Source organism: Sinocyclocheilus anshuiensis, unplaced genomic scaffold, assembly GCF_001515605.1.
Source record: "Sinocyclocheilus anshuiensis isolate Anshui unplaced genomic scaffold, SAMN03320099.WGS_v1.1 scaffold676, whole genome shotgun sequence".
Taxonomy (NCBI): Eukaryota; Metazoa; Chordata; class Actinopteri; order Cypriniformes; family Cyprinidae; genus Sinocyclocheilus; species Sinocyclocheilus anshuiensis.
The window spans coordinates 2,180,501-2,192,803 of record NW_015558579.1 but is presented as its reverse complement, the minus strand read 5'-3'; the positions used below and the strand labels follow the sequence as shown (position 1 = coordinate 2,192,803).

At 40.7% G+C, this 12,303-nt stretch overlaps 1 protein-coding gene across 1 annotated transcript in view; it reads right to left on the bottom strand.

The window, feature by feature from the left end:
- Nucleotides 1-12,303, bottom strand: part of LOC107679770 (stAR-related lipid transfer protein 9-like) — a 47,741-nt gene that overhangs the window by 4,073 nt on the left and 31,365 nt on the right. Inside the window, exons 19-29 of the mRNA XM_016475405.1 lie at nt 12,218-12,279; nt 11,721-11,893; nt 10,957-11,428; nt 3,445-10,539; nt 2,116-2,313; nt 1,850-2,033; nt 1,604-1,744; nt 1,422-1,515; nt 1,177-1,337; nt 1,034-1,098; nt 757-959 (exon numbers count right to left, since the gene is read on the bottom strand). Of these exons, the coding sequence (XP_016330891.1) occupies nt 757-959; nt 1,034-1,098; nt 1,177-1,337; nt 1,422-1,515; nt 1,604-1,744; nt 1,850-2,033; nt 2,116-2,313; nt 3,445-10,539; nt 10,957-11,428; nt 11,721-11,893; nt 12,218-12,279 (8,848 nt within the window). The remainder of the gene's footprint in view (nt 1-756; nt 960-1,033; nt 1,099-1,176; nt 1,338-1,421; nt 1,516-1,603; nt 1,745-1,849; nt 2,034-2,115; nt 2,314-3,444; nt 10,540-10,956; nt 11,429-11,720; nt 11,894-12,217; nt 12,280-12,303) is intronic.

Genomic DNA, 12,303 nt, shown 5'->3' with positions numbered 1-12,303 from the left:
TTCTGGGGACACCAGAGACTTATATTACATATTGTAAAAAGGGGCATAATATGTCTCCTTTAAGATAACAATGATCTCACAAAGAGATACAAGGCAGATTGTGCGACATGTACAGTGTTCAACAACTCTTCTCTACTCGCATCCGTCATGGTACTCTCATGAATGGCAGCAGATGGTAACGCAGAGTAGAATTATTGAATAAAGTCATTATTTTTGTTTTCTTTGCACACAAAAAGTATTCTCGTAGCTTTGTAAAGTTAAGGTTGAACCACTTATGTAACATGAACTATTTTAATGTTATCCTCCTTACTACCTTTCTGGGACTTGAATGTGGTAGTTGCACTGCTGTCTATGCAGGGTCAGAAAGCTCTTGGATTTCATTAAAAATATCTTAATTTGTGTTCCGAAGATAAACAAAGGTCTTACAGGATTGGAATGAGATGAGGGTGAGTAATTAATGACCATTTTCATTATTGAGTGAACTATCCCTTTAAGACTTTCTGCTCTGATTTATGATCTTCTTAGGTCTTCATTTATGGAAAGGCCAATTAAGACTTAAAGAAACCACGTACTGATTATTCAGTGCATGCGATCCTTAGGTGCGGTCACATTGTAGCATCACAAAGACCATTAATTGCCCATCAGTGAACATGTGACACTAGATGATCAAAGACTCACGATTTTACCCTAAAACAAAAGAAATCCCTTACAATCCCAGAAATTTGTCAAAATCATATATTGTGCACTGAGCTTTACCTAGTTGTGTGCTTTTGTCCAGTGGTCGTGTCCAGGCAGATTTAATAGACTCGTGGTACAGGTGAGTCTTTGAGTGATCTCGAACTATAGACCAGAGACTGGCCAAAGGTCTCTCCAGCTCAACTGCTCCAAGAAACCCATGAGCTGAGGGTTTGGAAGTAGCCTTGTGAAAGACTTGAACGCCTCTCTCCACACCTTGTTGCCTGGTGAGAAATGGAACGTGAGGACGGAATACATCTAAGAGGCTTATACATGCAAAATATGCAAATTAGTGTACCTCCAACCAGCAGCTGCCTTGCCAGCCAGCAGATTCCTCGCATCACCACCAGAGGCCAAATATACCTGAAACAAACAAGCAAGTCCATGAAGCATTTGATATCGACATGCTCTTGAATATTTTGAAAAGTGAAAGTAGCATACTTCAGAAATAGCACTGGCAAGAGTACAGTCTGCGATATCCTGATATGAAGTTGATATAGATGAAGGAGAGCCAAAGGAGAGAGTGCGCTGTCGAGCACAGGGAGGAGATGATGGAGTGGAGGAGGACTCATATCCAGTCACAGATGTCTCCAGGCTGACATCTAGACAGAATAGGAGATCTGATTAATTAAGTGGATTCGAAACATAGCCATTGGGTTTTCAATTGTTTATGGGTTATCGCTCACCCTGGACTGAAAGCCATCTACGCTGAGCTTTTGAAGTCTGCAACGGGATCACCGGAGGTCGAGTCCTTACTTTGAATTCTGAGACTCCATTTACCTGAGGAATGAGGTGAAGAGCTTGAAAAATAGCATTTTAAATTAAAATATTATGGAAGCATGTTAAACTTCTTAGTGTGGTTCCTTACCTGTATTAATGGTGAGGTAATATCTTTAAGTAAGGCAGCATTGCTGCTGTTGTACCCTGAAGTGGGCCCTGAGGAAAGACTTAGGTTCGAACCACTACATAAAGTACTGTTACTAATGCGTGTGCGAAACCGCAGGTCATCCTACATAAGACACAGGGAAAGAAATTATGCAAAACTATTTTAAAACAGCAAAGGTTGATCATTCTTGATTCTTTTAAGTTTTAAAAATGATCAAGTGTCACTGACCTTCACTGCCTGTGAGAGAGCTTGCTGCTGTAGTCGTCTCTTCTCCTGTTCGGTCCTCTCACGGAGTCGGTCTCGTGCACGTGCAATCTCTGCTCTTGCCTCCTCACGGGCTCGACTGTAGTCACGCAATAGAAGCTCAATGTCAGATGGACATTGACCCTCCCTTCTTGGTGAATCAGGAACTCTGTGGAAGAGCATCTGGTTCAGTATGTAGAATTCTAGGATATTACAATGAAATTTAACTTAAAATTTAACTTCCAAATCACCTGCTGGTTTCGACAATCTCTTGTCTGAGCTGCTGCAGATATTCCCTGCGTCTGCTTGGCAGGTCTGAAACTCTTTGAGATTGCTCCTCATAATTTATAGGGATCCGATGCTTACTGGGACTGAGGCTCCGAGCCCGACGGCACATCTGGAGACGGGCTTCTCTGTCTTTTCTCAAACTTTCAATGCTGTTCCTGTGCCTGATGTCAGAATAGAATTCTATTTATAACAAGCTCTGAAAACTACGGGTGCTTTCACACTTGGTCCAATTGCTTGCTTTGAACCATGGTTGGAATGCTCCCCTACCCTGGCCCCAGTTTGAGTGCATTGTGTATGCACTATATTTTTTGGGGTCTAAACCACAGGTTTTATTGCTTGTTAATGACCATGTAGGAGACGGCAGCAAAATACATAGTGTTGCTCATCTCAGTTTTGTACTACGGCTTTTGACATTTGGTTTGGTTTCCCATGCGTCAACACAGAAATGTGCTTGTGTCTATATGATCAAATATATTGCAAATGTTTGTAAAGAACATCAATTTCTGCTGGAGGCATTCACATCATCCAAATGCACCAAATTCTGATGACAAACAAACCTGGGTACACATCAAAGTGCTAGTGTGAAAGCACCCTAAATGTATTTCCAAAGAAAAATTCCTTTGATCTTTTGACATGTAAGAAGAGGTCATTGTGTTATGAAAACATTCTGTAAGTTTCAGAACTCGAAACTTTCTTGTTAGTCTAAAAACAGCTTATATTGAAGCCAATCTGTCAAAACGACAGGTTGTGGAATGTGCCACATTATGATGTAATAGTGTGGCTAAACACAGCCTCCGCAGAAGAAGAACAATGCCTGCTAATAAAAAATAAAAGACAATGCTGTGCCGACTATTTTGGATCTGACAGTCATGTCGCACCACACAAGTGTGAGTAACCGTTTTTATTACGTGGTCACTATTGCGTTGTCTATTGTTACAGATCGTTTGATATATACTGAGTATTTATGCGTTTTAAACCTAAATCACAGTAGCGTCCATCTATGAAGGATCTAGGCTGTCAAACATACACAACTGTTAGCCGATTATAGCAGTGGGCCTTTTACTTAAAACAGAGCGTTCTGATGAGGGCCGTCAAAGCAGGACAGAAAATAACCTATTACTTCTAAATTATGTGTTTGATGTAAAAATCTTGATAACATTATAAGTGGACCTCAAAGAACAGTATAAAATAAAAAACAAAGGCAGTTCATGACCGCTTTAAATATTGTACAAACTTCATTGTACACTTCGAAGAAATACTTCAAATAATATGTAATCACAGGTCATACAGACCTGTTAAGGAGCTCCTGTTTGTTACAGGCTGAAGATGCCTTTTTAGAACCAGACTTGAGAATTTTAAGCAGAGTGTCTGTTTCCCCTTGGCCATAATGCAGCTTGGCCTCTGTGAGTTCAACAGTCAGCTGATGAGGGCTCAGATCCATATGTACAGAGGCTAAAACCTGCTCACGTTCTTTCCTCAGCTTCTCAATTTCTTGTGCTCTCCTGTCTGTTTTCTCTGATGGCTCTTGCCAGTAACTGGGGCTGAGCTTTGTCAAGTGCTGTCCAGTTGGTCTGTGAATTTTACTAAGTGTTGATGGTGGCTGCTGATTAATGCCAGACCAGTTAGTAAATTTGTTGTGCATGGGCAGATCATTAGGGATCCACTGATGTTCTTTGAGTGTGCTGGATTCTGCCAGAGGATTGATGCTGACCAGAACATCTGTGTTGCACTCGCTTGGCACCAGAGACATCACGTCATCTTCCTGCTGTTGCACAGTACTATGTTTTGAATGATCCCAACTCTTTATTACATACTCGGAAGATCTGTGACTCAAATGACTGTTCACGGTTAAAAAATTAGGTCTTTCTACGTTTTCCATTTTAGATTGTCTGACGTTATCTGAGGAGGATGCAAGTTGGACACCAATGGTACTGCTTGAAGGGGAGAGGGACATTCTTTGTGGCTGAGTTGGGGAATGGTTGGGTTTACTTATGACCCTGTCTTCAACTTCATGAGAATATTCATTCCTCTCATTTTTCAGGCATTTGCTGTGGGGACAGATGCTATTTGAGAAGTCATCAGATCCACCTAAATTTGGACAACTAAGGTCACTCAGGTTTTCATAGGTCACAGATGACGCTGATGTAGATGCTGTTCTTGCATTTTTACTGTGAAGGATACAAAGGTTCTCCTGATCTAGTACCTTATTCTCATGGTTGGCCATTTTATGACCTTTCAATGGCACGTTGTTTACATTTGAGTACTGATTCTCTTGTCCCTCAGTTTTATGGTTTGTTGAAGCATGGGTTGTTTTTACTTGTCTTTGCTGGGTGTATCTTGCAGCCTTCACTGTAAGAATAGGGGAGCATGCACGGTCCATAAGCATAATTTGTTTATTAAAGCAATTCCTTAGGTCTGCATTTCTGTGACAAGTCTGCTTCTCCTCTTGCTTCATATGCGAGCGTTTTGCTCCAAGGTAGCTGGATGAAGACTTCTTACAGGAATTATCTACCGTGTTTCCTTCAAATGCTTCCAAAGTGGGAGCATCCTGATTTGGCACAAGAGTCTCTAATGAAAGAACCTTTTGGGGAGGAATCAGAAAATCTTGACTCTCAGTCACCTTTGAACTTTTGGGACGTAAATCAGGCAGGCTTTTAATCCTTTCATAGGACTGTTCACTTTCACATTTATTCTTCAAAATCTTGGCATCACCATCAAGCTGGGACACATTACAAATATCTGAGCCAATGACTTTAACAATAACATTTACTTCATGGGCTGTAGCATTTGTTGACCTTGGAGCGTTCTCTGTCTGGACCCCAATGTCCAGTGAAGTTTGTGTACAACAGTCCCTCTTGTAGTTACTGCCAGATGAAACCTGGAAACAGTGTTTAGGCTGGTCATATTTTGGTGGCTTTTCCCCTGTTCGCATACACTGTATGTTCCCCAGAAGATCAGAGGTGTTGTGTATCAGGTCAGAGAGATGTTCAGACATGTTCTGCAGACTTGTCCACGCGGTTGGGGCACCATTCCCTGGTTTGGACACTGGTGTCTGGGTGCTGCTTCTTCTGTGATGGCTCTTCCTTTTAAGGTCCTTATTAACCTCAATGGTTTGTGTGCCTTGATCACACCTGCTTGGACTCGGATGTTCCTGAGATTCATACTCAGAGGAGTAGACCAGCACTATTTCGTCAACTTGACCTGAAGCACCATTGTAAGAGTCACATTTCAAAGCTGTTAGGGTCTGCTTATTTGAACTGCTAGAGGAATAGGAAGCTGCCTTCAGCAAAAGTTCAGAAGAAATTTGATCTCTAGAATATTCATTACTACTCAGTGTGCTAGAGAGGCCTTTATGATTTACATAAGCGCTCAAATGGGAACTGAAAGGGGAGTCCTGAATATTTAGGCCATTGTCTACACTACAGCACCTCGTCATATTCTTGTTGGAACTATTGAGTGGAGAGTGTTTGCAAGATAAATTGGCTGCACTTCCAAAGGCCTGCTTTTTGTGGACTGCTGTGTTAACCGCCACAGTAGTTCTTGAATGAATAAATGGGTTAATATCACTTGAAGCAAAATGCATTGCAGAATCTCTTGTCTTTGGGACAGTCTCCTCAAATGGCTGAGCATGGTCTTCCACACAAACTGAAATATCCTCGGAAGAAGCATTCTTCCTTAAAGTAATGTCTTTATCACCCTTTGATTCTGTCATCTCTATCTTTGGCATTTCTTCAGTAGAACCATGATCTTGTTGACATGCAACTGTCTCAATCCCAGCTTCGCTGCGTATGGTAAGTATCTGTCTAGGCTGCTGGGTGTATCTCTGTCCTGATTGTACTTCTAATGATCTTGAACTAATTGTTGAAGGTAAAGGAATGCTTTGTTCATCAAGTGGAGAACTTTTGTATTTGCCAAGAGCATCTTGACCGGTAGGAAGCAGGTTTGCTTGAGAAGCAGGTTTGGTACGAGACACATGACCTTTAGATGTGGTACTTTCATCCAAAGATAAATCGGGTGCAGAATCAGTGGATGAACTTGGAGGTGCTATAAAGTGGGCCTTTCTGTATCGCTTTTGTTTTCCTTTCCGTCTGTCATCATTACCATTGCCAACAAAATGTTTTGTAGCATTCACTGCTGTGACATGTTCTGCTCTGTCTCTAGATTTACATGTGTTATTATAATATTCCTTTGTATTTTGACTGCAATGAGTTTGTTTTGCATATACCTCAACAGATTTACCAGGCTCTCTTTTTTGCATACAAGTTGACTGGTGATTTTTAGGCATGTTTGCCTCTTGATTTTTCAGTTGTTGTTTATCACAACTTTGCATTCCTTTGATGCTGCCATCATTAAACTGAGATGTAACCACCAGTTCCATTTGATTACTTCTGTAGATTGACTGATCCTTGTTGATTTTTCCAGTATCACAGGTTTTAAGCAAATTGTGCATTTGTGTTCTTTGTGGTGCCTGGCTTAAATCTGAAATGGTGGCGTCTTTTCTTAAATCTTCAGAGTAACTGTTGAATATGTGCTCCACAGGTCTTTCTTTGTCTTTATCACAATTACTACTGATAGTGGCAGTTTCCAAGGAATGTTTGGTACAAGTTTTATCTTGGCTGACACAACCATTATGTTTTCCAAGATTCCCTGGACCAAATTCATAAAATGCAAGATTGCTTACAGGCCGGGCTTCAGGAGTTGGGTAACTGCCATCCACTGTTGAGTGGTAATCTTCCATACTTGATACTGAAGAGTTATATGAACATGTCTTTTTATTTTGTGCCTCCATGGTTTGCTGAAAAGTATCAGCTACATATTCGGAATGTATACATGAGACCGTATGTTTCACTGTTACGTCAGAGGACAATGACACCTGAGGAATGCTGCATTTACTGGACTTTCCTGGAGTTGAGACCTTCATAAGACAGTTTTCACTTGGTGAGCACAAAGTTTCATTCAGAAGTCTTGAATGTCCATGGGTTAGTGTTTTATCATCACAATTGTGCATTTCCTTAGAGATCAGTGCACTTTCATTTAGTTTTGTTTTGTGGTCAACTACCTGTGCATTCTGGTGCAAGCACTGATTTACTTTCTGAACTTTCTCCAACCCATTTGTCAGCTTAAGAGATAAAGTATCTTGTGCAAACATGCAGGGAAGCAGTGGTTTTAATACTGTGACTCTACCACCCTCTAAATCCCATTCGCAATATTTCCTTTGAACAGGGTTTGAAGCATCAACATAATCCTTTCTCAGTTGGGTGCAGACAATAATGTTCTCTTTTGATGTATTCACATCAATAATAGTTTCTTTGACACACACCACTGATTCACTTGTTTTTAGTTTATCTGTGCTCTGTTCCTGTATAGTGCAGTATAGTACTGATTCCATGTTATCACTGACATATCCACATTTTGGACTTTCTTGTTCAACTTTCTTCTCTTTCTTCCTTACAATATGCTCATCTGTGCCACTGGAGTTCAAGACTGTGTGGTCCTTCAAAGTCAAAGAATGTCTTGATTCTGTTTGTGCATTGCCGTTATCCAAGTGCACAGTAGAGTTGTCTGTATGAATCTCTGATTTTGACATACATGAGAAAGTCTGGGAACTATTACTCTCACCATGTCCAGCCTGACTACTTTTGTAATTAAATTCATGTTTGTTTGTTTTGGACTTCAAATGATCAAGTTTAACTGAAGAAGTATGTTCTTTCTTTGTGTTTGGCTCTTGATCTTCACTGTAGTCTTCTCTTAGAGACATCATAAAATGTTCTTTCACCACCTCTGATATTTTATCATTAATTGCCGAGTCGCTCATCTGAAAATATCGGTTATTGGCCTTTCTTTCCGCAATCTGGCCTGCATATTTTCTATCCTCTGTACTGTTGTCAATAGTGTTTTTAATTTCTGGACTCCTAGTGGATTTCAGGCTAGTACAATTTGTTTGTGTCAGCCCACTATCACATACACTACTGTCATTTCTAAAAGTATTAATGTGATCTTTGCTGATTAAAGTCTTGTGATCATCACTGGCTAATGGTGCATTTTTAATTTTTTTGTCTTCTATCTCTTGATCAGTGTTTTCCATCATATCAGGTGTTAGCCAGTTTTTCAAAAGAGATATATTTTTTACAGGTTCTGCATTGGTTGTTGAACAAGCAGATGACAGTTCCTGATCCATATTTAAAAGTGCTGTCTCAGTGTCTGAAACATATTCATAACTTTTCTTTGGAAGCTTCATATTTCCCACAAAGCCTGCATGAGGGTCTTTCATTTTGCATGCTCCAATGACTGGCTCATTCTCCAACTGTACACCAAAGTGTTTGCCATTTCTGACAAATCTATTAACTTCTCCGCCATGCTTGTCTGATTGTTCGATTGTCAATGCATAATCTTTGGTATCTGTTGTGCAAGCCATTTCTGTGCACTGTTTTGTATAGAAGTACTTATTTTCTTCATCACAGTGTTCAATGGTTTTGCCATTGGCAATGCTTGCATTGTTGTGTGATTCATTTAGAATCTGTGCTGCTTTTGAGTTTTTAACTTCTGGATCTCCTGCATTGTCACATGCTGAAACCTGATAACCTGCTGTCAGGTTTAAGTTTGACTTCAGAGAACAATCCTCAGGGTACACTGGGGATGATGATGGCTCCTCTCTAACATGTAAAGCTTCCCTACTAGAGTTAACTGGGAAGCAAGTGGTATTTATTGAGATCTCACCATCTTTGGAACAAGAGTTGATCAGCAATGCTTCAGTCACAGTGGGATTCAGTGGTTCATATTCAGTGGTTGGGGTATTTGGGTCTGCTTCCCCATCTGAAGAGTCTGTAGAGTCGCAGACTGTGTGAGTGTGAGTTGTACATGGTCCTGCATTGGTAGTCAGTTCATTAAAATAGCTCTCCTGCCCTGGGATAAAACTGAGATCATTCTCTAACAACAGGGTATTTTCAAAGGATGTGTCGTTTTGTTCTTCAAGTGTTGTATTTCCGTCCTGAGTAGAGTCAGAACGAGGTGAGCTCTGGCTTTCTGAGGCATTCATGTTGTCTGATAGATCCAGGCTTGTAGAGCTTTGGCATCTACTGCTCTCTATTAATGTGTGTGGATCCTGTTTGATCAAGTGTCCTGAAGCCCTGATGATTCTGGGACTGTCTGCTGCATCAGTAGATGACCAAGCATCAGTAAGAGCAAGTAGATTCTCTGTCTCTCTCATACTTGCACCACTACAAGGTCTTGATTCAGATGCTAGACAAGAGATGTGTGAAGGCTCTCTAGCCATGCCTTGGTCATTCTCCGTTTTCAACTTCTGACTACCATTAAGGCTCCAGAAAACCTCTGCAGGTACATCTTTGGATATTCTCATCTGCTCTTTATTGCCAATTGCCTGAGAGCTGCATGAAGCCGGTATTGTAGGGGTGGTTAAGTGGCTTGGAACTTTTTTAAACCTCAGCACTGGTCTGGCAGTCACATGCCTCCCACTGCTCTCCATAACGAGAGAATCTTGAGACATCTGACTGTCTTCACTCTCAGCGTCACTGGAATCACATTCCTCCTGCTGAATTTGCTCAGCCAGTGCTGTAGCATAAGCTGATGACAGTGAATCCAATGAGAAGATACGATCACAATCTGAAGATCCATTCGGATCCTCCCAACCACCATGTTCCACCCATCCAGCTGATTCTTTTTGCACTGCAACCCATTGCTTGGTACTCGTTAGAACTTCTGCACTACGCCATTGTCTCTGTAGATTATGTTTTAGTGAGTTAAGCTGCTCCAAACTTTCATAAGACATTGTCGGCTTGATATGGCACTTTTCCTTTTCCTCAAAGTCTTTCACAGTCTTGTTTTTTTTTGATTTCTCATTAAGCTGACTTAACGTTTTATTCACAGATTTTACACTTCTATGTCCCCGTGAGCCTGATGGTGGCTTGCGGAAAACTTTTGCCAAAGCACTTCTGAACCCAGAGCCAACGGAGTGGGAAAAAACCTTGCGGATGGTCTCCAAACCTTTATTTCCACCTTGAGACAAAGTCTTTGTTCCCTTCACAGAACTTTTCGGTTTTATTATTGGTAATACTTTTCTAGTGACTTTGGTGTTTGAGTCCAGACAATTCTTGTCTTGGACACTTGTGCTGTTCTTGACTATCAACTTTGAGGAGGCGGTTTTTAATTTTGTAGCATCAATTGAACTTGCATCTTTTATGGGACTTTTGATGCTGTCAAAAAAACTGGTCAAACTTGAGGATCCTTGGTCATATCTTGAGGGCATTGTATTTGAACGTCTTCTAATCTTTTGATCTCGGAGACATTCATCTGATTCCCATTTAGTGGCACAAGCAAAGCCAGATAGAGACACTGTAAACTCAGAAGATCTATTCCTTTTGAGGAACTGGCTGTTTGGAGAAAAAGAAAAAAATCTATATTTTTAAAAGTAAAAACACAATCCACTGTTCTTGGTGTTATTGAAATAATTGTTTTAAATAATAATGTAATCTAAACATGAATAACACCTTGTTCGGTAAGATTTACTACTTTATTCTTTAGACCAGGTAAACTCCAAAGCATGCACATTTTACAATTGCATTGTTTTATTTATTTTTGCATGCAAAGGAGAACTTCTCACAAAAAAAATCTGCCTAAAACACTTGGATTTGTTCTTAACATTGCTCTAATATTAATAAATCTAAATTATTATAAATGAGCGATCTCATGCAAAAGGTTAGCACGCATGCATCATCTCCATATAAGGGCTTTCCACACAACCCTTCCTTTAGAGCCTTTCGTCACTCTCAGCAAATGATTACACCCACCTGAAAATAGGAGCGTGCTGGGGGTACAGTCGGGACAGCAGATCAGCAGAAAATGAATGCCTTCGTAAAGTCATTGGACGTCCCCTGGACTTTGAGGGGTAGCCCAGGTCTGGAGATGAGGCTTCATCGCCCCCTTGTAGAAGCTCATTTTCTAGCCTCTGCAGCACTCGCTTCGCCTCCAACAGATGGCGCTTTCGTGCAATCTTCTCCAGTTGGTAATGTAACCTTTTGCGGCGCACACGGTTCTCAGCTCTGCACAATGCATGGTGCTTCAGCAGCTCCTCCTGCACCACTCTTTTCCTGTCACCCATTAAAGGTGATGGTGGGACTCTTTCAGCACTGCCTTTCTCCTTCATCATCTGACTTGATAATCCACTATGAAGTATGAGATCTGTCTGAACCCCTGACTCCAATGTTCCCTTTTCCCTGTGGGCTTCAAGTCGTTGCTTTTCCTGCACGATCCACTGCTTGACTTTAGATGCAAAAGAAACCAGAGTTTAGAGTAAGGTAAGGCTTTATATTTGAAATTTGGACGATTTCTTATTGTCAGGTATTCAATATTCATTTGTTTTAAGCTTTGTTTAAGACTGTGTATGTGCTGCCAAAATAAAAATATCTCAGCACAAAGTGTGTAAAATATAACCAATGTCTTAATCCATTTCTTAAAAGCCTACATTTCAGGAGAAATAAAGTTACTTACTGAAGAGCATTTTATATATTTTAAACCTTTCTGAATGCTAAACATGCATTTGAATACAACTCACTCTCAGTGTGCTGCTGTCGGAGACGTGCCTGCTCTCTTTCCAGATCTCTCTCTGCTCTTTTCTGCTCCATCTGAATCTCCTCTCGTAAACACTCTATGTACCACTGCTGCTCCTCTAGTCGCTGTCTGGGAGCCGTCCCATTGCCGTTCTCATGACAACCTGCTGCTGCAACCCTGAGCACACAACAGACACAAACTCATACGCTGGAGATTGATGCACCAGCCAACCAGATATATGACCACTAGTTCTGAAAAATTTGAAACAAAAGATCTAAAGAAAGTTACAATAACACAGCAAACAAACTAGTTTACTTCCATCCCTCCTTTCTTTTGTTGTCTGCATTCTCACTATAGTAACCAAGCAACACCATGTAAACTCTATAAACAACAGTTTCTCCAGAGGGCTCATTACCAGTTCAACGTTTAGAAACACCATGAACTTGTACAATATATCTATGGTTCAAAAATGTACTGCTCTTGAATGAACAAAACATTTACCTTATGTCAGAACTGGGTGAGTTGAGCTCTGTAGAGTTGTAGACCAGACCTCCATCATTGGTCTGCATTGAAAGAAAAAAAATAAA